Source organism: Penicillium arizonense (assembly GCF_001773325.1).
Source record: "Penicillium arizonense strain CBS 141311 chromosome Unknown PENARI_contig002, whole genome shotgun sequence".
Taxonomy (NCBI): Eukaryota; Fungi; Ascomycota; class Eurotiomycetes; order Eurotiales; family Aspergillaceae; genus Penicillium; species Penicillium arizonense.
In genome coordinates, this window is record NW_019173279.1 from 247,677 (window position 1) to 273,279 (window position 25,603).

Here is a 25,603-nt window from a genome sequence, read left to right on the forward strand (position 1 = left end):
ACCATGATGGTAATAATCATTCACTTTATTTTAACAAGTCTTCTCATACCACTTTTGTCTCATCGCTTCTATTGCGACTGGAATTTGCTTATAGCATGTCTAATCTCAATCGCCTCTTGCCTGGGACTGGCCCGTCGCTGGCTCAATTCACGCGTAAGGTTTAATAAATGTTCAAACTTTCGTCTATTATAACATGTAATGTTAGATTTACTTTAGAAAGTCATGAATGACAATGCGTTAATATTAAATCAGGCTGGTAATCAAGTCTGGAGCATCACGTTGAACATGTTGTATTTGAAGTTCGGTGCTGTTATCTGGAAACAAGCTGAAGAGAGAAGATGATGTCACAATGAAACCTCAACAGAGCTTGGGGCTTATATTTAACTCAGGCGTATTGGACTCGACGTTTCTTTGTTCCCTGTTTCACACTTCTCTCTGCTGCCTCAAATTGTCTTCGATCATGAACTTCGTTCGCCAACCGCTTTTGCGCCCCGCAATGCAACGGCCTTTTTGTATCAGAAGGGTTAGAATGCCGTCACCTCTGCCAAAGGATGCTCGGAGATCTCTCGCAACCACTAAACCGAGTGAACAACAAGGCGATAGCTCCAAATGGTGAGTTTCCAAATATCTCATCATCGGACAATTTTCCAACGCTAATACGCTCATCAGGATAATGGTCTCTATTGCTTTGGGTGTCCCTCTATCAATCTACCTATGGCGGAAAGGCGATACGAAGAAGCCGAACAATGATGCCGTTGGCGAGCATCGTGGGGCAAACCAAGAGTATACACAAAACGCGGAGGGCAACCAGAGTGTTGAGCGACAACCTTCCGATACCAATTCCTCTGCTCATGATGAGGTTCGTTAACCCCATTTTTGTTCTCTCCGCCTCTATATCACTTCAGCATCAATGCAAACTACTCTCGCCATTCAATTATGCAGGCTGTTTAGCGACCGGGCCTCTAACTTTTGCATAGCCTCGAGCCATGGGTCCTGCTAAAGGACCGACAAGCATGTCATTCAAGCAACAGGGCCTTTCTAATACCGATACTATGAACCCGTACATCAATGAGCCCGGCAAGAGTCAGAAGGGGGAGGGGGAGACGGAGACCGCAAAGGTAAAGGGCACTGTTAAGCCTGACCGACCGCAAGCGTGAGAGATGACGTCAGATATATCCATGTCCATCCCTGTAATTTTAACCCACGCTAGTACTATCTATTAGGGAGTGATAAATATATGTCTCTACCTTATCCACCTATGAAGATAAGACTTGAGCACAGTAACGAATTTACAGACTGAGCCCCATCGTACCCTGCGACGCCAGAAAGAAAAGCGCTGATTCTCTGGGCGGCGGAGGGCTATATGAGATAGCACTTTTATTTCTACGTGAGAACCCAACTAATCTTGAGACTCAGCATTGTCCATGCAAACTTCCTCAAACTGAGCCACGTGAATGAAGTGAGTGTAGGTCGGATTGAACATATATGAAGCCCTGACGAGGCGTGGATACCCTATCCAATTCCAATACATCACGATTCTGCTCCATCCCAATTTCAAGTTTTCTAACTGTCGAGAAAACATAAGGCTTACATCTCTAGCGTCCAGCTCTGTAGCCATCAGAATGGCTCATTTGCGTTCAACCCCCTTTTGGTCGATTATCGGACTCCACATTTTGTACTGAGTGCCTAACATGCAGGTGTGAGCCGTGCAGGCCCTGCTGCGATGACCAGTAGATCGATGTACAACCAAGTTTCTTTCTACTTAGTTCTATTGACAGAGAATGTAGAAGGCCTATTGATCATCCACAGGCCCCATGGATTCCTGCCTCAATAATAGTCCACTTGCGTACATAAGTAGAGCCGGGGCAGAAACTACCAACCATACCTTCTGCACGGTCAATCTCTGAATTTTCTAAGCCGTATACATTAATATATAATCGGGTTCTCGAAATACGAATCTTGTATCTTCTCTTTAGAGTACACCGTCGTATTGCGGGAACGGGCATTCCGACGGCCTTCCACTGAATAAATATCCCACTTGAATCTAGAAGCCTTATTTAGACAATAGTGAATTGGACCATAGATTTGATTGACCTGCTAAGATCGGTCCTTAGTTAGGGCATTTTACTTTGTCTGCAGAAAGAACTAGCCTTAAGTTTCCACTTTGATTTCTCGGTAGCTGTTTTAGCCCAGGAACAGATTAAGCGAAACTCCAAGGCTGAAATGAACTAAGTCAGAACTTCATAGATCTACAGTAGATATTTCGGCTCACACAGTTTCCCACTGAGTATGTATTTGCTTCACTCATAACAAATTGCCTCCGTATCTGATTGCTTCCTCCTGTGGGTAGGATTACGTATAAGCCTAGTAATATTCTATCTACGATTGTCTCACTTCAATTGAACCTGGCGATGCCTGCTTACGCTTTCTGCAAAACAAATCTTTTATTCACGTACCAATAGGACGTGTCTCCTGACCCATTCTAAAGCGCGGAAGCCAGGAAAGAGCCTTCTCTCCACTCGTCTCACCCATCACAGTCCTATCATTGGCAGCGAGTGACATGCGATTCCTTATATCTCTATTTAGTGAAGCATCTTTGTCGGAATCTGCGCCAAAAGTACGTCAATATCCATCAAGCTGCCTCAGCCTAGTATCAGTTACTGTCCTGTTAGCGGGTTGGGTCACAAACTCCAAATGAGTTGTTTAGAAGTTGATCGATAACATTTCAGGCGACACAGACTCATGCGCTACTATCGCCCCCACTTGCCTTGGATGTAGTACCTACTACTAGGTGTTTCCGTGAGCGGACTGTGTTGTACGGTAGGAGAAACGGCATACAAAAAAATTAATGACACCTGGATTGGGCAATGAAAGCAACTGTGGGGCGGAAGCAGGACAAGCATATTTAAAATTTCGCATTGGCTTTCGCAGTCTTATAGATTGAGTCGGTTCCACGCCAGCGAGACCTCTAGGCTCTCTCGTACCTGTCTGATGTAAGCGAATAAACTTTGCAGAGCTTAACTGCGCTAAACATAGTAGGCGACTTTGTGGAAGTGGGCCCCGACATCAGCTTCATATATGGATCAAATTTCAAAATGTGCACTAGTTGTTTATAGACATTGTTGCTTGGCGAGCCTTGTATGGGTACCCTTTTGGGTTCCCGATCGCGTACTCTACTGCCTCGTCTGCATTAGGACCTGAGCCGATCCACAGTTTGATTCTTGGCGATGGAGGGTTCCGGGCGGGTTGTGGCGAATCTACTACTAAGTGATCTCACCCATCGATGCAAGGAGCGGAGCGCCGAAATGTACGTCAAACGTCAAACTGGGTTCCGAACAATGGAATAGAAAGGTGTCAGAAAAGGTATCAAGGAAATGAACCCAAGTATACGTAGTTTCTTGCCAAGATTGCAGTTAACCTGTATATATCCTGCTAATATCGTCATCTAAAGGGGCCTAAGATCTATCAGTGAACATCAGCGGGCTTCAATTGGCGTTCCTTGATTTTTTTCGGATTGGTTCACTGAATCCAAAAGATATGCTGGAAACGAACCAAGTTACTTGATCTTTCCTCTATGACATATGCCAAGCTTTACAACATACTAGCTCCAAAGCAGGCTTGGAGTTCTACATTGCACTGAATACAAATTCCCATCGGCGTCCGGGCAACGAAGAACATCATTTAAGTTACGCTAATATTTGACTGAGAGTGAAAACAATGGCGGCCCATACTCAAAACCAGCGGAAGCTCATAATTGCCTCAAACCGCCTCCCACTTTCCGTCAAGCCCAAGGACGGCAGTTACGAGGCGACTACATCGAGCGGAGGCTTGGTGACTGCCTTAAAGGGTTTGAGTTATTCTGACTACCTGTGGCTAGGCTGGCCAGGGGTCGAAATCGATGAACGGGACAGAGGTAGTGTTGATGAAGCCTTGGCCAAAGAAAATGCCGCTGCAGTATACCTGGAGGAGAATTTGGCTCAGAATCATTACAATAGATTTTCCAGTAAGTGGCCTATATTTTCAGTTCTATTTACTTCGTTGCTGACCAGGTATAATCAGATGGTGTTCTGTGGCCCACGCTACATTATCAGTCGGAAGTTTCCTTTGACAACGAGACGTGGGACTCGTACCAGCGTGTCAATCAGATCTTCGCTGATCGGATCAGTGAGGAGGCGGCGGATGGTGACTTAATTTGGGTGCACGATTATCACTTACTCCTGGTACCACGATTACTGCGTGATTGTCTACGCGCGCAAAACAAAAGGTGTCCTATAGGCTTTTCTCTTCACACTCCCTTCCCAGCAGATGATTTCTGGAGAGGCCTTCCTGTTCAAAAACAGTTGCTTGATGGTGTCCTTGGTAGCGACATCATCGGCTTCCATACGGACGAGTACAAGGCGAACTTTGCTGGCGCTTGCGGCTCTCACCTGTAAGACCCAGAAAGTGACATTCACATGGCAAGTGGCTAACTTTATCAGTGGAGCGGAAGTTGAAGGCGGCAATATCCACTACAACGGTCGTACTATTCACTTTGATAAATACGTCGTGGGGATTGACTGTCAGAGATTCGCTGATACAATCGAGGAACCTGAGGTTCAGACTAGAATCCAAGAGCTCGAGGCGCAATATAAGGATAAAACGATCATAATCGGCGTGGACCGCATGGACTATACAAAGGGATTGCCTGAAAAAATGGAAGGCTTCCGAGTCTTTCTCGATGAACACCCCGAATTGAGCGAAAAGGTTGTGTTAATTCAGATCGCCATTCCGAGTCGTGAAGATGTCAAGAAGTACCAGGACCTAGAGGCAGAAGTGAGCAAGCTTGTGGGCCAAATCACTGGCAAGTATGGTAAGTGGCTCCGGAAATCGATCCGGCTCCATACCCCGCAAGTTCTGGGCTTGGTATCTGGCAAATCTATGGATCTCATGCTAACAGTAATCAGCTACACCGCAATCGACACCATTGCTTTACATCCACCGCTCAGTCTCCTTTGCGGAGCTTACAGCTCTGTACTCAGTGTCTGATGTCTGTCTCCTCACTTCACGCCGAGACGGGATGAACCTTGTTGCTTCCGAGTACGTCGCTTGCCAAGAGGCCCGACACGGCGTATTGGTACTCTCTGAATTTACCGGTGCAGCAGCTTTCATGAAACACGGCAGTCTGTTGTTCAATCCTTCTAATGCAGATGGCCTCTCGAAGGCACTTTACGATGCTGTTACAATGGAGAAGAAAGACAGGAAGAAAATGTATGAAGAGTTGCGGAGTTTCGTCACCACCAACACCAGGTTAGTTTTTTCCCTTTTTATTTCTCCTTCTTTTCACGCTTCCGTCTACCCAACTTCCTCATCTCCCACCAGAAGTCCGTCAGGTCTAGTAATTAGCAAAGCTAACAACCATTTCCTTCAGTGCGAAATGGACCGAGGCGTTCCTTGGAGATTTGATGAGACTGCGTGAATAGAGAAGTAGATAGCTTTTAGAGTAGTTTCAATGGTCGTTTGACATGGAAAGTGGCGCGGTCGGAATGTAGCACTGCTTCATTGGTATATTCAACACTCGCATGACAGTCAAGTTAACGTCCAGATTCATGAGCATTCTGGCGAGGATGTGGGCACTATCGGTAGACACCAGTGCAGTGTAGTCCCGTATTGAGAGTAGACCCCGTAGTAAAGCTCTATCGGGACCACAGCGCCGAGCGCAAACTATCTAACGATATACCTATATCAAGGAAAAAAACAAAAAGCTAGATAGATAGATCACCGATAGAGAGTTAGGTGCAAACGTAGTTGGACGAAGTCGCGGATACAATCCGATAAAAGGCAGGCAATCCGATCATCGGCCTTAGAAGCGGAAGTGGTCGATAAAACCATAGAAAATCATATAACCGACAAGGACGTGCACGCCGATTTAGAATTTCTTCGGCGAGTCAAGGGAGTGTTTTTAGATTCCGTGGTAAGGAGCAAGAGGATCCGGATTTATATCCTATTAGTTTACCTCGCGGAACAAACTCTATGATTAAAATTGCGAATATAGACAAGCAACAAATTAAGAGCGTATCCGTGAATTTAGCTTCCGAGACCTCGATCCGATCGTTAAAAGAGACCTACATACAATCGGGTTATCTTTGAACCCCTATCAAACCATGACGTTCGCTTAAAACACCAAAGGTTTCTATTAGAACTTTGTAGGGCTCTCCACTTCCTACAGTGCAGTCATTCAAAGCTGGTTCGTACTGCGATGAAAGAGTATCTTTACATGTTATACTTATCTACTCCCGGTTACATACGTTTATGTACAGTTCAGCGAAGGTGGAAAGGTGCTCCCGAGCTACCATTGTGCAATCTACTTAATAGATCGCACCTTGCTCGATCTCGAAGAAAAGCTTGCGGGAAAGGCACAGACTGATCTAAAACTACCACTCGTGGGAAAATAGCGAAGGCTTGGAGGTTGTGGTTGATGACAATATGGTCTAACATCTCCCAGAGGGGCAAATTATGACTACGGATATATATGATATTCCGCGCAAAGGGTATAATTGGCTTCCTCGGGCTCCAACCCATCTGTGGTGGGAGTAAAGTTTGGGTAAAGGCTTGGCAGCGGGGTCGAGGAAGATAGTCGAAGAGTATACTGGTCAAGGCAATTTCGAGAATGACTATACACTGTCTCCTACCTTTTTTGTATATTAATCCTAGCTATCAGACTCGTATGCAATATAAAGAATGGAGCACGGAGATCTTCCAAACTCCTTGGGTCAGTCACTGCATCTGCCTGCCTCTGTAGAATATCGTATTAGACAGTATTGCTCGCTTGTCGACGATCTTATTTCCTCTACTTGGCAAGCTAAACCGAATATAAAACTCCTAAGAATCGATAGTTCATCCGGGAGGTGGCGATCAGTAGTGTGACCTCCACTAAGTTAGTACTTTTATCGTAAAGCTGAGTGTAGATCAATACTCCTTGCTTCATGTGCTGCAATATTTCGATCCACTAGCAACCAGCCTCACACCTATCACATGAACACAATGCAGAATCATGGGCAGCCAAGCAGTGTTTTAAAGGTATGAATTAGCTTTGTACCATTGCCATTGTGCAGGACCTTCCTTTTTCCTCAAGATGAACACCCATCCCAAGTATCCCACCCCTTGTAGAGGTACATTTAAAAACCCAGTACTATTTCCTGCAACTCCCTCTTTTCTCCCCCATATCCTCTCTACACTTACCGAAAGAACATTAATACTATCTTTACTTACAGTGAAAATGCGACCAATTCAATTTATTTACGCCTTTCTCCTAGCCACCGTGATCGCACTCCCAACTGAGCTCCCATGGGATGATGACCGAATCCAACTACTGAAAGAGCGTCAGGTAAGAAAAGTGCCACCATTTTGAGGGCGAGGGGCTGACATGAAGTGACTGGCAGCCTCTTCTTTGTTGTCTTCCTGATGGTTGTGTAAGTGATGGCTTCCCTCACTGACGAACGATAACTATGTGGGCAAAGGCTGATAGAATGCAACTGGCAGCCTAAATGTTGGTGTGATAAATGGTGTTAAATGCGAACAATCTAGGGACGGTCCTTCCTTGGACATTGTTAGTTGATCAATGCGAACTGCGATTTGAAAGATCTTTTCAATTGCTACCATCTGTGGATAGAGGGAGCTTTTGGTCTAGCCTTGGTGTGGGTTTCCTCCTATGGTTTCTAGGTTTCCATACATCTTTTTGTGAATGCAAAGGCACCATTTTTGTCGACATGGACATATCCACAGATAGATATAGTAGTATGTTAAGGAATCAGCCTCTTTCGCCCCCTAATGACTGTAAAATACTGCTGCTGTTGCCGGGCCGGAAGGGATTGTGGGAGAAACTTGACTGCCGAACAAACGCATGCTCTTGTGTATGTCAGTGGTGGAACGCTCTCTACACTTTGCCAGTTTGGCTATTTGTGATGTAGCCAGTCTCTCCTTGCGAACTGCTTATCATGTGCGCAACCATCTTATGCTGCATCGACCATTTGAGCCCAAGGTTGATAATCAACTGTCCTTGGTGGACTTACTGATTCTCACTGTATTAGATGCCCATCTCTATCAAGACAGTCCGTGCGTTCACCAGAGGCATACCCTGGGCTAAAGTGTTCAAAAAAGCCGAAAACACAACCGCGGGCCAGCGCCTCTACCCTTCATACAGCCATGATAAAAAGAAAGATTTCCAAATTGACAATGGTGCAACAATCAGTGGGATCAACAGAAAATCATTCTTCAAGCAAACAAGGATGCCGAAAAGCGGAAGTGAAAAACCCCGCTCGAAAGGACATCGAAAGGATCCTGGCAAAATGCATTATCGACCCTAACAAGGTAGATGCAGAAATGGCCAATTTAGACTTAGAGGAGCCATTCAGGGGCCAATAATTGATGGATACAAAAGTCACGAATGGGTCAGAAGGGTTTTCAAGCATCAAAAACTTCTATGTTCAGGCCCGCATATCGAAAATGGCCTCTGGCACTCTCTTCTTTCGCACCAACCACATTAATATACCATTCAAGAAAAGTGTCAAATCCTCGCTCCGGGTCTTTCTCGTAGTAGTCCCAGTTACGCTCAATGAACCCCTTGAGCTTAGCAAAAAACTCTTCAATTGGGTTTAGGTCCGGCGAATATGGTGGCAAATAGACTAGCTTCACCCCGGCGTCCGCGTACATTTGTTCAAGTCCTTCCGATCGGTGAAATGATGCGTTGTCTATGACTAGGGCAAACTTAGGCTCTAGCCATCGTCCGCAATGTTAGAGCAGTTAAGCTATAAAGCGTTCAAATACGGTGGCATCCGTAGAACCACGGAAGACACGCGACAGAACGATCCTATCTTGTGCGTACGCAGGTAATATCTGGTATCTCTAATCACGATGGAACTGCGTTACTTGCAAAGGGGATCTGCCACGTGGTGCCCAGCCTGTCCGTCTGAACCTAACACGTTTATCACATCCAGATTTATCAACATAGACTAGGTGGTACGATTTGAAATCTAAGAGATTATACAGATAATAGTCTCGCAAATCGGCATTTTGTTCTCTAGCACGCCTCCGTGCAGTCTTTTTAGACCAACCTTTTGCGACAAGGGCTCTTCTGATGCTGGAGGTTGTAACCATGGCCTTAAACTCATCCTATAGGAATACAACCATCTCCTCGAGGTAGAGGCCGGGTTTCTCATATAGGTGATCACAGAGAGCTTCGATCATTAGGGGTATCACAGTTCGTTTTCGTCCTACTCGGGTTTGTGGTGCGTATAAGCTTCCAAATTGTCGCATGTTGTTACAGATACTTATGATAGTCTGCTTGCTACATTCAGCCTCTTCCGCTATTTCAGACGTGGTGAAAGATTCGCTCTCTATCATATCACGGATAAGAACAAGCTTTGAAGGCGAGAGTCTTGGAGCCATGTCGCCTAAGCTAATAATGGTAAGCAGGGAGCGTTTGTGCAGGAAGTTGCAGCTTGTCATGAAAGAAAGAGAGGGGAGAGCAGGTACCGTGTGTCTGCTAATTTCGTGTAAAATACACCATCTATGGTACTGAACACGTATTGTAAATTACATGGACTATTGTAGAAAGCAGTCCAGATCAAAGTGCTTAAAATAACACCCAATCAGAACTCGCATAATTAGGACTTATTTTCCGGGAATCAAGTCCAAAGAGTGCGAGGTCAAACTGAATTCGAAAACTACTGTACGGGCACTTCTGCTTGAATGTACACTGGTCATTGGTAGGGACACACCACCTTGCCGCCGTTGGCCGCCCCGCAGCCCATCATATGGCTCGGGCTGTTGATAGGAGCCGTTCGAGTTGTGGTTTATGACCTGATCTCCTCACAGAGCCTCTCTTCATGACATTCTGGTTATGCTTGACCTCCTGTAGCTTGTTTTGTGTGGATTGAACGAGACGGTGGCTGATGTCTTTTAGGGTTGTCGATGAGCTGGCGGACCTCCTTGGTCAGTCGTCCAACGTAACGGTCCAGCGGTCTAGTGGTTTAAACGTGTTGAAAACGTGTACCCGTCAAACCGGCGAGGATGTCTTATTTTAGGGGGAACTATCGACAGCGCAAAGCCCTTAGAGAAAGAGATTGATCATTCGCTCGGTGTTTGTGGGAGGGGCCCTCAGCAGATCCCGCTGGATCTATCCATCGGTTCAGGTTATTTCCCACTCGGTACACAACACGATAATTTTATATCGCAATACTATCGACCACATCGTTGTCCTCTTGCTGTGCTTCGCTGTACGGTATTCACTGCTGACGATAATTGGGTCATTGCTATAATACCGTAATTCTTCGTAGAAACTGATGGAATCTTCCGTGTAAAGAGACACATCTAACCATCTCGTAAGATTCTCTTCTACTCCCTACATACGTCTTAACTCTCCTCGCCATAGGTAGCCTTGCCGACTCCCCCCGTTTCTCTTAAGCATCATTAAGGCCGAACCACAACGCTTTTCTGAGATCCTACTTTATGTGGCGCGACAGGACCGCCTTGGAATGCGAAATTTTCTATGTAGCAGGACTCAAATTTCCAAGCGCAACGGCACGTGATAGGTGATGCGCCACAATGGTTCAGACCTGTCGAATTATTGAGGCTGATCTGTTCCTGGTATTGCCGCGACCTGTAGTTTGGCGTTCTGAGCGGCCGGAAGGGTGAGCCATCCACTTAGAACCAAGTGGGTAAATGCTTGCTTTTGGTCACTTCTGAATGGTCCAAATATGTTAGCAGCCGATAAACTCAGATGATGTCACTCTTATCCCTTATCCCCGAGAATATTTGCCCACTGCCGTGCCCCACCGATCATGCACACCACACACCGCATTCCATCGCTGCTGCAGCCCGCTCTCCATCTGCCTTGACAGCTCCCTTCTTTGCTCAGTTCCCCGTCAACCTATCCTCTACTGGTCTCCCCTTTGGTACATACGTCTTGTGCGAAAATATCATCGCCAGATACGCTGCTCACTGACCCCTTTTCTTTTTTCCTCTCTCTCTATTTTTACTCTATTTTCAGTTTTGAGACATAGCCTATTCTGCTCACGGTATCCACACGGTATAACAATACCAACTGCTAGTTCGAAGATGCATAGCAAGGATGGCTCAGGCTCTCACTAGCGGTCTTTCGGCTCTTGCCATGGACGATACGGGCACGCTAGTCAACCAGCCTCTTGTCACGAAGTCTCTAAGAGATGAGGTGACGGCGCCGCCAGCCTCCAATCGGGGCTCGAACTCTGAAGAGGAGAAGAAGATAGAGACGGAGATGCCACACAAGAACAGATGCCCAGGGTTCGACGCCGCCTTGGGTCGGATCTATCGTTATACCCCGGTTCCTACCCTGATTCTCGATGAGGATCTGTGTGTCGTGGAGGTTTCAGACAGTCATTGTACCTTTTCGGGTCAATCTAGGGATGCAATGTTAGGCACTTGCGCCTGCAACCTTCCGGTCCACACCATCCCGGCGCCTGACACTCCGACTCTTTACGGAGCGTTACGTGCAGCTATCACCTCGAAAGAGGTTCAAGTCATGGAGAAAATACACCTCCAAAACGAAAACTCGATTTATCAGCTTCGCATAACGCCGGTTTTCGAGAAGTCGTCGTTGATCTATGTCGTATTGGAGGCTCAAAGCACTTCGAAACATCACTGGGTAGCGACTGATGAACAGCACGCCTACACAAACGAAACTTACAAAATTTTGGTCGATACGGTGAAAGATTACGCCATATTCATGCTTGATACCCGGGGCAACATCGCCACATGGAACCCTGGCGCCGCCATACTAAAGCAATACACTCCCTCGGAAATCATCGGCAAGCACTTCTCCATCTTCTACAGTCCTGAGGACCGTGATAGAGATAAACCAGGTAGGGGTCTACGCCTGGCTTTACAGAAAGGTCGAATGGAAGATGAAGGCTGGCGGTATCGAAAGGATGGATCTCGTTTCTGGGCCAACGTGATGATTACGCCCATTTTTCAGTTTGGTCGCCACGTTGGCTTTGTCAAGGTCACGCGTGACCTCACGGAACGGAAGGCGGCGGAGACACGCATGGTCGCAGCCTTCGAGGAGTCGTCGAAGATGAAGACAGATTTTTTGGCAAACATGAGCCATGAGATCCGGACCCCCATGAACGGTATGCAGCTTGCGCTCGCGATGATGAAGGACACCGACCTTACCGGCCAGCAACTCGAATATGCTTCGATTATTGAGGACTCAACGTCGGTTTTGCTCCAGATTATCAACGACGTTCTCGACTACTCGAAGCTCTCCTCCGGTTCTTTTTCTCTCTGCTCTGATGTCGTGGATATCAAGAGCATCTTAGATGCTGTCATGCGCAACTGCAGGTCTCTCTTAAAACCTGGAGTTGATCTCGATTGTTGGTTCCAACCGGACTTACCTAAAGTTGTGCATGGCGACCCTTTACGGTATCGTCAAGTGGTTCAGAATATGCTTGGAAACGCGGTGAAATATACGGAGTCGGGCTATATTCGACTCTCTACTACTTTCTCGCTCGACGAATCAAATCCACAGACATACATAGTCACGACGGAGTTTGCAGATTCTGGAGTTGGGATTCCCGAGTGTGCTATCAATACTCTCTTCACCCCTTTCACGCGATTTGCCGACTCGGCGGCCCAGAAGTACCAAGGCACTGGCCTTGGTCTTTCTATATGCAAGAGTTTAGCGGAGCTTATGGACGGCACAGTGGGCTATAGGCCTGGTCCAGAAGGCAAAGGCAGCGTGTTCTGGTTCACGGCCAGAATGGGTCGCGCAGACATAGGATATTCAAAAAAGAGGCCTACCATGCCTCCAACCGACGATACAAAGGACCTTTTGAACAAAGTGCGGGAGATCGCGCCGCGCAAGCATATTTTACTTGTCGAGGACAATCTTGTCAACCACATGGTAATGCTCAAGCTTCTTCAAAGTCTGAATTTTGAGCGCATCGATGTAGCATGGGACGGGGCGGAGGCCGTTCGACATGTCAAACAAACGCCTTTGTCATACAATGTGGTCCTCATGGACATCAGCATGCCGGTGCTAGATGGAATGGAAGCGACGTCGCAGATCAGAGGCATGGGCATCGACGTGCCTATCATTGCCCTCACGGCAAATGCGCTAAAGGGAGATATGGAGACATATATTGCCAAGGGAATGGATGACTATGTCGCAAAACCTGTCCACCGGGACAAGTTGTTGCAAGTTCTTTGGAAGTGGATGGGGGCTTGACAAGACTCATATTAAATTATAAATAAAGTACATTAAGATGGCCGTTTCATCTATCACGCATGCTTTGTGGCAGAATATTTACCTCTTCTCCTTTAACCGTCTAGCTCAGGAGGAAGGAGAAGTGTGATCGTCCACATCCTTGAAATATTTACTCAGACTTGACGTTGTCTTGCCTTGACAGCAATATCTTGACTACATCATCTAGAGCTGCTTCTCAATGGCAGCCTTGTCAGAGCATTTGGTCAGATCACGTTAACGATCTATATAAACCGTAGTGACATCAGTCCTCAACCCGCAGTCCCCATACCCCCGGCGATTGTCTATCGAAGAGGCTACAACTTCGATATTCACTCTGAAGGATGAAAATGATGCGTTACCTGTGATCAGAACATACAGTTTCGGGCCGTCGTCTACAGACCTGAAGAAGCTGTAAGTTGAGAAGTTTCGGAACACAATCGTACCCGCTAAACTGCGGAAGATACTCGAATCATGATCCATACCATAATATGTATATCCCTGTAATTTTTTTGATATCGCTTGTCGCCATGAAACTTTTATACCTATATGGGCCCATGCCAGCTCTGACCAGCATGTCTGCCTGGATCGAGCCCTTGGTTTCCTGGTCATCTTATCAATCTAGTTTCATTAACCTTAACTAGGTGGTACGACTGGAAATTCGACCAGGAGATGCATATTTTATACGAATCAACAGTTCGTTCTCTGGCAAACTGTCGGCAAGACCTTTTAGACCAATATCAGCAATAGGGGCTCTACTGATGCTAGAGGCTGTAATCAAGGTGTGGAGCTTACCCTCGAGGTGCAAGCGCACATTATCAATGGACTCGCAAGACGCCGCTGGGGCGAGATCCGGGGAATAATGTGTCTGGTCGAGGATCTCCAAGTGAAGGTAGTTATTTAAATTATATTTTAGCGAGCGGTTTGCTCAGGCGAAGATATACTCAAAAGGCTTCGGCAGGATATACAATGTGGGACTATCGTGTTTTGAACTTCTTGCAGATTGATTGCGCTTCTCGGGCCTGACTCTTTTAGAACTTACTAACTAATTGATAGGACAGTGCCTTTCCGGGGCTTCTGTCTGTTGTGAGTGGGCTGGGTGAGAGCACCGGATGAAAACGTATGCAGAAAAGAGCTGGGCCTGCATCATCTCCGATTCGTGTAGATCACCTGAATACACGAAGAGCCTCCACGAATCCGACACTGGTAAGCCTCTAGGCCAATTCTGTAGGCATCCAACCACAAATGGTAAGTAACTAAGAAATACTATAGATGGATGTCCAATTAGATGTTGCTTGTATAGCTTAAATCCCTAGACCGAACTCTTTCCAACAACCAAAGTACTTTCGAGAATAGGACACCTCAACCCTTGCCATGTATCCAGCATCTGTTTACAGATTTTTATAATTCCGCATAAAGTATTACTTCCATCTTCCTCATGTGGTTGCGCGAAAAGGGAATCCATAACCAACAACTCCTTTACGGCAGGCCGCCGCTCGATGTCATGTCCAAGATAACGGGTTGTCATCTCGTATTGATGTGTTTTCCCATCAAGTATGCTTTTAGGATTCGGACTGCCTTCAAGCCTTAACGACCATTTTTATAAGGCGTCCTTTGAAGGGCACTTCCAATAATTTCAGACAAAAGTTGCTTGAAGGACAGGCCGTTTATCTTCGCCGTTGCTGGTAGTGGCGAATGACCTGGAAGAAGGCCAGCAATAGGATTCACCTACACAACCATGAAGACATGAGTACGTTTCGTCGGATATAATGAGGGTTTTTGTTATACTCACTTCTAATACGTTTGGGATGGCGCCTGGCTTGTCTGAATCAAAGCGAATGTCGACACGCCCACTATCACGACAGTTGAAGACTTTCCAAGTATGTAAAGCAACCTGACAGGCAGCTTTGATTTGCGGTTCGTCCATGTCGTGCGAATCGTTATACAACAAGATCTTACCTCCGTTGCTAGCTTTGCTATCTCTGCTAGCAAAATCCAGCGTACCATTGGTGTGGTAACCATTCTTGTTGCTGTGATCGGGTGCCATTTGCCAGATATGCTCTCTGATACCTATCACTCGGCTATGCAGCCCCGTTCCCAGTATGCTCACTGTAAATTCCCGGCCCGACAAAAAAGATTCCACGAGGATATCTTGGCCCGGAAATTGGTAAGCTAATTCCCGTACGGCCAGTTTTAATTCCTCAAGGTTTTTCACTTTGTTGAAATTTTCAATTCCTTTAGAGGAACCTTCGGTGCCCGGCTTAACGAATAGCGGATAAGATGGCAATGCTGCGAAATGCTCAGGAAAGTCCGCTGTGCCGTCCAGCGTGGGGATCACGGTGAAAGGCGCATTAGGGATCATATGACGATCTAGGATAATCTGCTTTCATGCATTAAATAGACCGAATTGAAACACCTGGGATTTCTGCTTGGTACCTTAGTGATTGCTTTGTTCTGGCACAAGGCCATTGTCGCAGCATCGCTGAATGTGTAAGGAAGTTGGTACGCTTCCAAAACCGCCGGCACCTGCGACTCCCTCGCAGACCCATGAAACCCTTGCGACATATTAAATACCAAATCCCAGCCCTTATCCTTTCCTGCCGCTAATTGCTGGACCAGAAACTGAATGCCAGGTACCAGCGTGACATGGTGACCCAGACGCTCCAGTGTAGTCCTGACAGCATCGATTTCACCATCGTGAGTGAGGGCCGCGCACTGTTCTTCTGAATAACCGAGTTGGAGGTAGGACGACCTTTGCTCGGAGACCAAAGCTATATTAAGGCAAGACATACGCACACCGTCCATCCTGTGACTGAAAAGAAAGTGAATGGGGCCGCGGCTAGAGCAAATCGCAGGCTTATCATCAACTTAGTACGATTGTCGCCAAAATCAACGTTGGAAATGGCGATTGAGTTAAACACGAGTGAAGAATTCTGAGCATAGGACATGCTGTTTTAAATCTTCAAAGATTTGCGCAAAATTTAGGTCAACGTCATGACTCGCATTCCTGCTTTGACTTGTTTTCCTGTTATTAAATGCAGGGAAATTATATAGTGATGACGTGACGGTATACCGAAGCGTAAATTTCCGTCAGGAAAACTACTTTGTGAATATATCGGCATATCCTCTCTCCTAGACAATGACAACCTCACTAAGTTGGCTAGGCGACACTTGACGGTGACTTTTCTCTGCGCACATTTACGTCTTTGCATTACTGTAGCTAATTTGCGATCCTAGTCGATCGATTTGTCATCATCGATTCGAAACGGCACGTACCTTGCACTACTATTTATTTTAAGTTAGAGCAACTAGAAAGTGGGCATATAACCCCACATACATTCATACGCATTTGAATCACCCATATTGAAACTATACATAATGACAGCCATGGCGCCGCAACTGTCAGCGCCGAGCGAGCAAAGCAATCTGAATGAAATCACATGGCAGCCACACAATACCGCCAAATGACAGAAGAGACAACGGACACAAACTGAGCGCAGAAACCGCAAAACAACCGAAAAGAATCAAGTACATTAGCACAGCTCAACTGTCTACTAGGGAATAAGAAGCATATCGTACCATGAACATGATTTTTCAACATGCCGAAGCTGAACGAACCAATTTCCAACTCGCAACAATAACTCAGACCGTCCTCGAAGTCATTCAATTCTCTATCTCAGCCTCACATGTCCATGCAGTTCCTTCGATGGTATATATGCGCGTATGAAGAATCAGTTACCGAGCAGGAGGTATGCAAAGTTAGACACGCATGTTGCCGTTCTCCACTCCCATATAGTACCCCTTCCAAAAAATCTATCTACCCCAAGACGTCTTTTCTTCACCAACGATGACTGAAAATAATGATCTTCACAACATCTCGCCTATTCCTCTTGCATGCTCTATTCGCAGACTGACAATCCTTTTGCGAAGTTGACAGTGTCATATGTGCTTTGCTGATTGTTTCGCAAGGTGCGCTTCGGACACAGTTGGGTTCTTTTTTAGGTGCCATATGAACTAAATTGGAATCCTAATTCTTGCCATGGCTGTTGCCCAAAGGCACTCAAGTCCATCTGTTTATCCCCGCTTTTCTCTATCTCAACGGTCCAAAAATGCTTGAGAAGTAACTATCTAAGCCAGACGTGTCCTCCATACTACCTATCCATGCGACATGTTGATCCGGACGACACAGTACGAGACAACCTGAGCCTCTCTTATCAATGCCGTAACCTTTGTAAGCTTGGTCCCTATCATCAGCAAACGCCTTCCAGTAGTCCCACCCCATAGTATCATCAAACGGGTGGAAGAGCTCTGGAAGATCAAGCAGATTGACTGCGCTCCTGGGGCATGACTGTATGAGAAGCAATTCAATGATATGGCAGCGCCATTCCGGAGCTGGTATGCGTTGTAGATGAGCGAGGTAAGAGTGTTTGCTGAAGACGTCCGCAAAATTGACCAGAGCTTTCATCCTCTCCGGTTGGCGTAGATCACCCGGAAACACCAGGAGCCTCCATAATCCGTCACTCATAAGCCTCTGTGCCAAATGTGAAGGCTGTCCATCGCACAGATAAACAACAAGGAAAGATGGTAAACGCATGCCCAATGTTATATTGCTTGCAAGGTTTGCATCACCGTCTTTTCCTCCCTCGGTAACCAAGATGCTATGAGTATATGTCACGTCGACCCCTGCCATAAATCCAGCATATTGCTCGCGGACTTCATAAATTCCTTTGGAGATATCTTTCTCCTCCTTCTCATATGCTTGTACAAGTCGGGCATCCAGATCCATCAGCTGCCTGGCGACCGGACGCCGTTCGGTGTCATAAGTTCCTAGGATAATGGGGTCTGCACCATTGGCGATAACTGCTCCCAGTTTCCATATGAGGTTGTATGAGTCTTGGATTGATACATTCATGCCCTGACCTCCCTTTGGAGAGTGGGTGTGTGCAGCATCACCAGCCAGAAACACACTAGAAGGCAGTAAGTAAATTGCCTGTATCTTATGAGACCTACTACTTACCGCTCATGGGGTCTGTATTGCCTGACTAGGCGTCGGCCTATCTTCAATATCATCGTCAGCAAAGAGTACTTGTAAGTGGACATACAATCTTACTGGATAAATAGACCACCAGTCACAATAATTATACGTCAAACTATACGGCTTCATTAGGCCCTCGGCCATTTCTACCATCGCTCGAGGAGAACGGCTGGGATGTTGCATGGCTTCTTCTTTCATCTCCCCTCGAAGATGAATGTAAAATCGAACAAGCCTGTTCTCCCTAGGCACAGTCATGATGCTTCCATCAGGTTGAGAGTGTATTGAGCAGGCTTGACGGATATCGGCTGGAATACCTGGTCAATTAAGGGTTCCACGCGCAGGGAGGTAAAACAAACGGAAGTCAGTTATGGGCACTATGTCTAGCACTCCCCAGGTTGATTCTTCTGATACTGTATCGGCCTGGACATCTAGCTGGTTCCTGACCCAGCTGTGCGCACCATCGCATGCAATGAGATAGCGCGCGTGTATAGTTTCTTTCTCTCCTAGACCACATGGTTAGCCCACCATTTAGAGTCACTAGTCTTACTGGCAAAAAAACCACGCGATGACTACGTACCATTATTTCCAACATCCCTTACTCCCACAACGACCGGAAATTGTTGTGTGTCGTCAACAGCGGTAGGCGAGATATGTAAAGACTCAGCCGCTTTATGCCTCTCCACGTGAACGTTCTTGTTATGCAAATGGTCAACAAAGACTTGCTCCACAGCCCCTTGGTTGAGCAGTATTTGCCCAAATCTCGACCTTTGCTCAGTGTCTGCTTCGTACCTCCTGCGTCGCTCTATATTCCCGGTTTCGTTGTTTGTTGTCTAACCAGTCAGTGGCGAATGGCTATTTTGAATCCACGCCTAGTACTTACCCAGTGGGACATGTCAACATCGTGGATCCCCTGCTTTAAGATTGGATCGACGATACCAAAGCTTTCCAGTATCTCTAGAGTCCGGCTTTGTATCCCATCGGCATGGCCCGTTTTGGTTCGGTCTCCTTTTTGATCAATTATCCGAGTCGACATCTTGTATTGCGCTGCCCAGCATGCTGCTGTGAGGCCTGCTGGCCCTGCTCCAACGATCAACAGATCAACATGAGACGTCGAGGAACACATTTTCGAAATGTGATGATTTATTGACAGATAGTTGCAGAAGACAAATTAACATCAGTCCCAGGTGATTCTATCTGTCAGACGCAGGATCTGGCCCATATTAAGGGCTCACGATGTACGTAACATGAAAGTAGATTTCCCCGAGAGTTCCTCTGCCGGTTGATGAGGTAATGATGATCCATAGGAGCTCAGAGTGAGCCTGCTGCATTCTTAATGACGGGACATGTCTGACGTCATATGGTTTATCGATGGCCACTAGTGCCATACAATATCGCTTTTCACAACCGGTATTGAACATTTAACTCTGCAGCTAAAGAACGTATGCTGGGTCTCGCGGGGTAAGTTGGAACAAGCTGAAGTGTGATTGCAATCCTGAATCACGAATTCATTTCCAATATTTTTGCAATCTCACCCTTTATGTTATCGCTTGACGGATTTTCCTTCGCCATTAGGCCACTTGCACTTCCTAGCCTGCATATCGCACCATACCGCCTACCACATCTGGACAGAAGTCAAATCCCCCTGTTCGTGTCCGTCATTACTTTCAACATGAAAACATACATGTTGCTTCATTGTAAATGTGGGCATTAATCCAAAACCACCGGATAAAGAGGCTTGTGAACCTTAGAGATAAGGAAGAACACGTCACTGCACCCTCGGGCCGCAGAAGCGATCTCGAGCTCGCGTCACCAGGTAAGGGATATCTAAATTTTGGGAACGAGGCATGCTAAGCGCTTTTGCTAGCTGTTGATGAAAATGGACGCATATGGGTAAGGGTAAATGGTGAAAGCGATCCATTGGATCCGCAAAATTGGACACTGATCTCGAGGTCCAAAAATATTGCCATATTATTGTTCTTAGTATTTACTCAAGCATGGGCAGGCGCTGCCGACTCCCCAGCCAACAAGCAGGCAAGCCGCGAGTTTGGTGTGTCCAAAGTTGCCGAAAACCTCTCAACAGCAATGTATCTCTTTGGAATTGGTTCAGGATCTCTGTTTGCAGGGCCGTTATCAGAATCGGTTGGGAGGACTCTGACCTATCTGGTGTCGACCTTCATTTATCTCCTCTTCCTTCTTGGATCCGCTCGTACGCCCACATTCGGCGGCCAGGTTATATGTCGATATTTCGTTGGACTTTTCTCTAGCGCTACGCTATCAATAAACGGATCTAGCGTCGGTGATCAGTTCCGTCCGGTCAAACGCGCTTTTGTTTTCCCTATTCTGGCCTGGGCTAATATTACCGGTACGTCCGCCGAGTTAGCACAGCGATAATTTACTGATATCGGTATAACTTAGGCCCAATGATTAGCCCGATTGCCTCGGGGTGGATTGCTTCTAATCCAAACCTAGGCTGGCGATGGACAGAATATACGACTCTCATCATATCAGCTGTCGCATGGGTCGTGGCACTTCTTTTTCTCTCTGAAACATATTTGCCGGTTTTACTGGACTGGAAAGCGAGACAATTACGACGTGATACTGGCGACAAACGATACGTGTCTGACCACTCCACAGGCTCACTATTCCAACGAGTGAAAAGCATCCTCCCACTCCCTATAATATTCTTCAGTACTGAGCCCGTGATCTCCGTACTTGGTGCTTATCTGACCCTACTATATTCCATTATGTTCACCTTTCTATCTGGGTTCGATTACATCTTCCAGCAATTGTACGATTTGTCTACCGGACAAACGGGATCATGCTTTGGTGCTATCGCTGTAGGCTCCACGATAGCTACATTTGCTGCACCCGCCCTCTATGCATGGACCCGCCGGAAAACTAAGTTCGAACATGGTGCTACAGTACCCCCAGAATTCCGTCTTTGGCCGGCAATTATTACCAGTCCCCTTTTGCCAATAGCTTTATTTTGGCTGGGGTGGACAAACTATCAGACCATCTCGATATGGTCTGGCCTTTTTGCGTGCGGAATTTTCGGCATCGTGCTGATGTCCATTTATATCAGCAGCTACGAGTACATTATTGACAGTTACGGGGAACATGCAGCCAGTGCATTAGCAAGCATCACGATGGTCCGCTACGTTGTAGCTGGTGGTATGGTCATGGCGTCCCGTCCCATGTACGAAGGAATCGGTGTGCATTGGACAATGACCATCCTTGGTTGCCTATCAGTGCTCTTGGCCCCTATGCCTCTGGTTTTCAAGAGCTACGGTTCTCAGCTAAGGGAGAGAAGCCGGTACGCAGATAGTCCAGTTGGCATGCCAAACTAGCCTTGGCTGAATGCCGGTGTCGATGGGTTTATAACGCCGCAATAATCATTTGATCATCCTTGGTGTCGTCTTTTCGTGTGGAGTCCTGGCTGGTAATGCTTATCTGGCTTTGGCTTTGCCACTGGCATAGAAACAAACGAGTTGCTCATATAAACGAAATGAACAAGCGAGAACCAATCAATCATATTCAAGATTCTGGCTTATGCAATATTTGCATGGACAAGGGATTTGCACTTGTTGCGTTGAATTTTACTGGGCCATGGGACAGGTGAGTCTTATCGGCGGACTGAAACCAGCCTTTGATTTCTATATAAGCCAAACACTTTATCACTTTTCATTGTACCAATATTAACAAAATCTTCTGGCAATTCATTGGCTGGCAGCCTTTTTTCCGGACTAAACACTGAGGTCATATTTGAGTATCCGGCCCCACTCCGCGCTGCACGACTTGCCAGTCTCTTTCCGCCCGGAAAGATACAAGGCACAACCGCGACCGGGAATGTTCCTGCGTTATATGATAGACTGAGCGGAAAAGCTTGCATAATCGGATGATATCATTTAGACGAAACAATCCATTGTGGCGACCGCAGTCTTTCGTATTTCGCGTGAAGTATTAAAGCACCCTGCTGCGTTCGTGATTATTTGTACAATTTTTCCTTTTATTGCCAACAATGGCGAATTACTACTCGCAAAGGCGTTCACCAAGGATGAACTTTGACAACCCTCAAAGCTCCTTTGACCCCTCACGACGGGAACGAGCACTCAACGAATCGAATCGCGAAGAACCTCATCACTACCGTCGTGACCTTGTTCCTGGTCATAGAAGCCACGATAAGGACAAATATCATGGCCATCGCCATCGCAATGACCATCATCACCGTCACCGCTATCGTGATGACTATCACCAAGATAACCACCGTCACCGCCACATAGCCGAGGGTGCCATTGTAGGGGTTGGGATAGCAGAGATGATCCACAAACATCGCAAGAAAGAAGGCGAAGAAGTGAGTCATGGTTTCGGACATTTCGCCCATGTTGTAGGTGCTGGCGCCCTGGGGGCCGTGGCCGTCAATGAAGCCTCACGCATGCGGCGTCATAATAAATAGCGGTACCCTTCAGTTTCTTGAGTCTTGTTATTACAGCTTTAGCGAAGGAAGGTACACTCTCAGCTCTTATTTGCCAAACTCGTGAAAGCTAGACCGATCTTTGAAAGTGAAGTTATATATCATGTGCTTTGCTATCCAGAACAATAAATAATACGGTTCAAAAATGACCACTTGATGAATTACTCAAGCTCCTATACTAAATATATCTACGAGTCTCACTCTAGTAAAGGGTCTTGCAATAAAACCTTAGCCGCTCTTAATAGTGTGTGTTTTTGTTAAAGCCTAATAAAACTTTTAAGGCCGGTTATTTAGTTTAGCTATTCGCCTTATATCTAGTATAACTTTCTTTTATAGCTTTAATAAACACACTATACCTAGATTATATAATTAGGGGATTGATACAGACACCACCCTTTGGATGCTAACTATGATTATATATTAAGGACTTACGACGGTAAATTAATGTAATGGAGTCTTAGGGATATGCGTAGTTTTACTCAGTGAGCAAAAAGCGGCAAGGGGTGAGCACTAAAGCGAAGGGAAAGCCATCTCGCGCGGGAAAACTCCGGTGTATATGTATGCATATATGCCACAGTCAGGTAGATAGTTCACTATGTAAGCATTGCGAACTCGGCCAGATGTCAAAAACTTTAAGATGTTAAATATTTAGCGCTCCGTGATCGGAAGCAATTGAGCCCCTCTATATTTGCAATTGCCATATGTGAATTAATTAATTAGTTACTTAGATTACAGGTGAATTGAATTGGCAAAATTGAATCGCCGAAATTCCCCGAGTCTCCCCGAGTCGGAGCTCGGTAGATCAGATCTCCACCGTTGACCTTCCACCTAAAATTTATCACTTCCTCACACAAAATGTCTGGCGCCAGGAACATCACAGCTGCCTTACGGCGGGCAGTGCCCCGACCCGGTGTCGCCCTTCGATCCGCCCAGTTCGTCCAAACTCCCCGTGTCACCCGCACCTTCAGCGCCGGTCCCAGTCGCAGCTCCGACTCCCGCCAGATCAAGTACACCAGCGACGCCTACCCTAACGTCAAACGAAACCCCAACTTCGCCGAGCTCTCCGCTGACGATGTTGCCCACTTCAAGGAGCTTTTGGGCTCCCAATCCGCCGTGATTGATGGCGTAACCACCGATGCGACGGACGACATCGAACCCTTCAACAGTGACTGGATGCGCAAGTACCGCGGCCACACGCGGCTGGTCCTCAAGCCCAAGGATGCTCAAGAGGTTAGCAAGGTGCTCAAGTACTGCAATGAGCGGAAATTGGCTGTTGTGCCGCAGGGTGGAAACACTGGGTTGGTTGGTGGTTCCGTGCCTGTCTTCGATGAGATCGTCATCAATACCTCGCGCATGAACCAGATTCGCTCGTTTGATGCCGCGTCTGGTGTGCTTGTTGCTGATGCCGGTGTTATCCTTGAGGTCGCCGACCAGTACCTGGCTGAGCGGGAGCACCTTTTCCCTCTTGACCTGGGTGCCAAGGGATCGTGCCATATTGGTGGAAATGTCTCCACCAACGCTGGTGGTCTACGTCTGCTGCGCTACGGCAGTCTGCACGGAAGTGTCCTTGGTCTTGAGGCGGTCCTGCCGGACGGGACTGTTGTTGATGCGTTGTCGACTCTCCGCAAAAACAACACTGGCTACGATCTGAAGCAACTGTTCATTGGTTCCGAGGGAACCATTGGTCTGGTGACTGCCGTTGCTATTCAGTGTCCTCCCCGCCCCAAGGCTGTTAACGTGGCTTACTTTGGTCTCGAGAGCTTTGAGCAGGTTCAGCAGGCTTACCTTGCGGCCAAGGGCCAGCTCTCGGAGATCCTCTCTGCCTTCGAGTTGATGGACGGTCGCAGCCAGAAATTGGTAATTGAGTCTACGGGTAACAAGCACCCTCTGGAGGGCGAGTACCCCTTCTACTGTCTGGTCGAGACGAGCGGTTCCAACGCCGAGCACGACATGGAGAAGCTGGAATCGTTCCTGGAAAATGTGATGGGCGAGGGCATTGTCGCTGATGGTGTGTTGGCCCAGGATGAGACCCAATTCCAGGCTCTCTGGCGCTGGCGTGAGGGTATCACCGAGTCGCTGAGCCACCTAGGCGGCACCTACAAGTACGATGTGTCGATTCCGCTGGCGGATCTGTACCAGCTTGTGGAAGACTGTAAGGCGCGTCTTACGGAGAAGGGCTTCGTCGGTGATGATGACTCTTTCCCCGTCCGCGCTGTGGTCGGCTATGGCCACATGGGTGACTCCAACCTGCACCTGAACGTTGCCGTGCGACAATACAACAAGGAGGTCGAGAAGGCTATTGAGCCTTGGGTGTATGAGTGGATCCAGAAACGCCAGGGCAGTATCAGTGCCGAGCATGGTCTCGGTGTTGCCAAGCGCGAATTCATTGGATACAGCCAAAATGAGACAATGGTGAAGCTGATGAAGCAGCTTAAGAACCTCTATGATCCGGTGAGTCAATTTTATTACCTGCTGTATGGAATCCTGCTAACATTTGTTTAGAACGGGATCATGAACCCTTACAAGTACATCTAGGGCTGTAATGGAATACTTGCAATATTAGTCTTTCGAGTAACACAACAAGCAATAAAAATTAGATCATTACAACTAAAGAAATGCAATACGATCCATCAACTAATAAGTAAATAAATAAGTGAATAAGTAACTAAAGAGTATACAGTAGATCTTTGTTGTCATTGTGGACCCCTACCCCAGTTGTGGCCTCAGGCCGCTCGTTGCCATGCGAAACAGAGCTTGTTTGGGATTTGTAGCTCCACCTCCTTGCCCGATCCCTTTCTCTTCTTTACTCCACAGCTATTCTTTCTTGGAGCACATTGCATTC

At 46.9% G+C, this 25,603-nt stretch overlaps 8 protein-coding genes across 8 annotated transcripts; 6 read left to right on the forward strand and 2 right to left on the reverse strand.

Moving 5' to 3' along the window:
• Positions 1–529: 529 nt before the first annotated feature.
• PENARI_c002G11639 (uncharacterized protein) lies at positions 530–1,157 on the forward strand (the record flags this gene model as incomplete). Its single annotated transcript, XM_022627936.1, has 3 exons — positions 530–612; positions 670–859; positions 978–1,157. 3 exons carry the CDS (start codon positions 530–532, stop codon positions 1,155–1,157), a joined length of 453 nt encoding a protein of 150 aa, XP_022493016.1.
• A 2,560-nt stretch (positions 1,158–3,717) lies between these two features.
• PENARI_c002G07803 (trehalose-6-phosphate synthase) lies at positions 3,718–5,459 on the forward strand (the record flags this gene model as incomplete). The annotated part of the gene is made up of 6 exons (XM_022627677.1): positions 3,718–4,003; positions 4,060–4,182; positions 4,276–4,429; positions 4,479–4,849; positions 4,944–5,286; positions 5,408–5,459. 6 exons carry the CDS (start codon positions 3,718–3,720, stop codon positions 5,457–5,459), a joined length of 1,329 nt encoding a protein of 442 aa, XP_022492964.1.
• Positions 5,460–11,107: 5,648 nt separating this feature from the next.
• Positions 11,108–13,240, forward strand: PENARI_c002G01887 (uncharacterized protein; the record flags this gene model as incomplete). Its single annotated transcript, XM_022627265.1, has 1 exon — positions 11,108–13,240. The coding sequence occupies one exon, from the start codon at positions 11,108–11,110 to the stop codon at positions 13,238–13,240; it is 2,133 nt and encodes a 710-aa protein (XP_022492746.1).
• A 1,602-nt stretch (positions 13,241–14,842) lies between these two features.
• On the reverse strand, positions 14,843–16,617 carry PENARI_c002G07915 (D-alanine--D-alanine ligase family protein; the record flags this gene model as incomplete). The annotated part of the gene is made up of 5 exons (XM_022627686.1): positions 14,843–14,983; positions 15,048–15,635; positions 15,692–16,026; positions 16,532–16,540; positions 16,593–16,617. The coding sequence occupies 5 exons, from the start codon at positions 16,615–16,617 to the stop codon at positions 14,843–14,845; spliced, it is 1,098 nt and encodes a 365-aa protein (XP_022492564.1).
• Positions 16,618–17,379: 762 nt separating this feature from the next.
• Positions 17,380–19,323, reverse strand: PENARI_c002G04275 (uncharacterized protein; the record flags this gene model as incomplete). The annotated part of the gene is made up of 5 exons (XM_022627432.1): positions 17,380–17,383; positions 17,515–18,222; positions 18,273–18,309; positions 18,868–19,120; positions 19,171–19,323. 5 exons carry the CDS (start codon positions 19,321–19,323, stop codon positions 17,380–17,382), a joined length of 1,155 nt encoding a protein of 384 aa, XP_022492402.1.
• A 665-nt stretch (positions 19,324–19,988) lies between these two features.
• Positions 19,989–21,637, forward strand: PENARI_c002G10426 (MFS transporter; the record flags this gene model as incomplete). Its single annotated transcript, XM_022627849.1, has 3 exons — positions 19,989–20,103; positions 20,293–20,652; positions 20,706–21,637. The coding sequence occupies 3 exons, from the start codon at positions 19,989–19,991 to the stop codon at positions 21,635–21,637; spliced, it is 1,407 nt and encodes a 468-aa protein (XP_022492327.1).
• Positions 21,638–22,308: 671 nt separating this feature from the next.
• Positions 22,309–22,743, forward strand: PENARI_c002G04446 (uncharacterized protein; the record flags this gene model as incomplete). The annotated part of the gene is made up of 1 exon (XM_022627444.1): positions 22,309–22,743. One exon carries the CDS (start codon positions 22,309–22,311, stop codon positions 22,741–22,743), a length of 435 nt encoding a protein of 144 aa, XP_022492651.1.
• An 873-nt stretch (positions 22,744–23,616) lies between these two features.
• On the forward strand, positions 23,617–25,296 carry PENARI_c002G12172 (FAD-binding oxidoreductase; the record flags this gene model as incomplete). Its single annotated transcript, XM_022627976.1, has 2 exons — positions 23,617–25,212; positions 25,264–25,296. 2 exons carry the CDS (start codon positions 23,617–23,619, stop codon positions 25,294–25,296), a joined length of 1,629 nt encoding a protein of 542 aa, XP_022492965.1.
• Between the last annotated feature and the right edge of the window lie 307 nt (positions 25,297–25,603).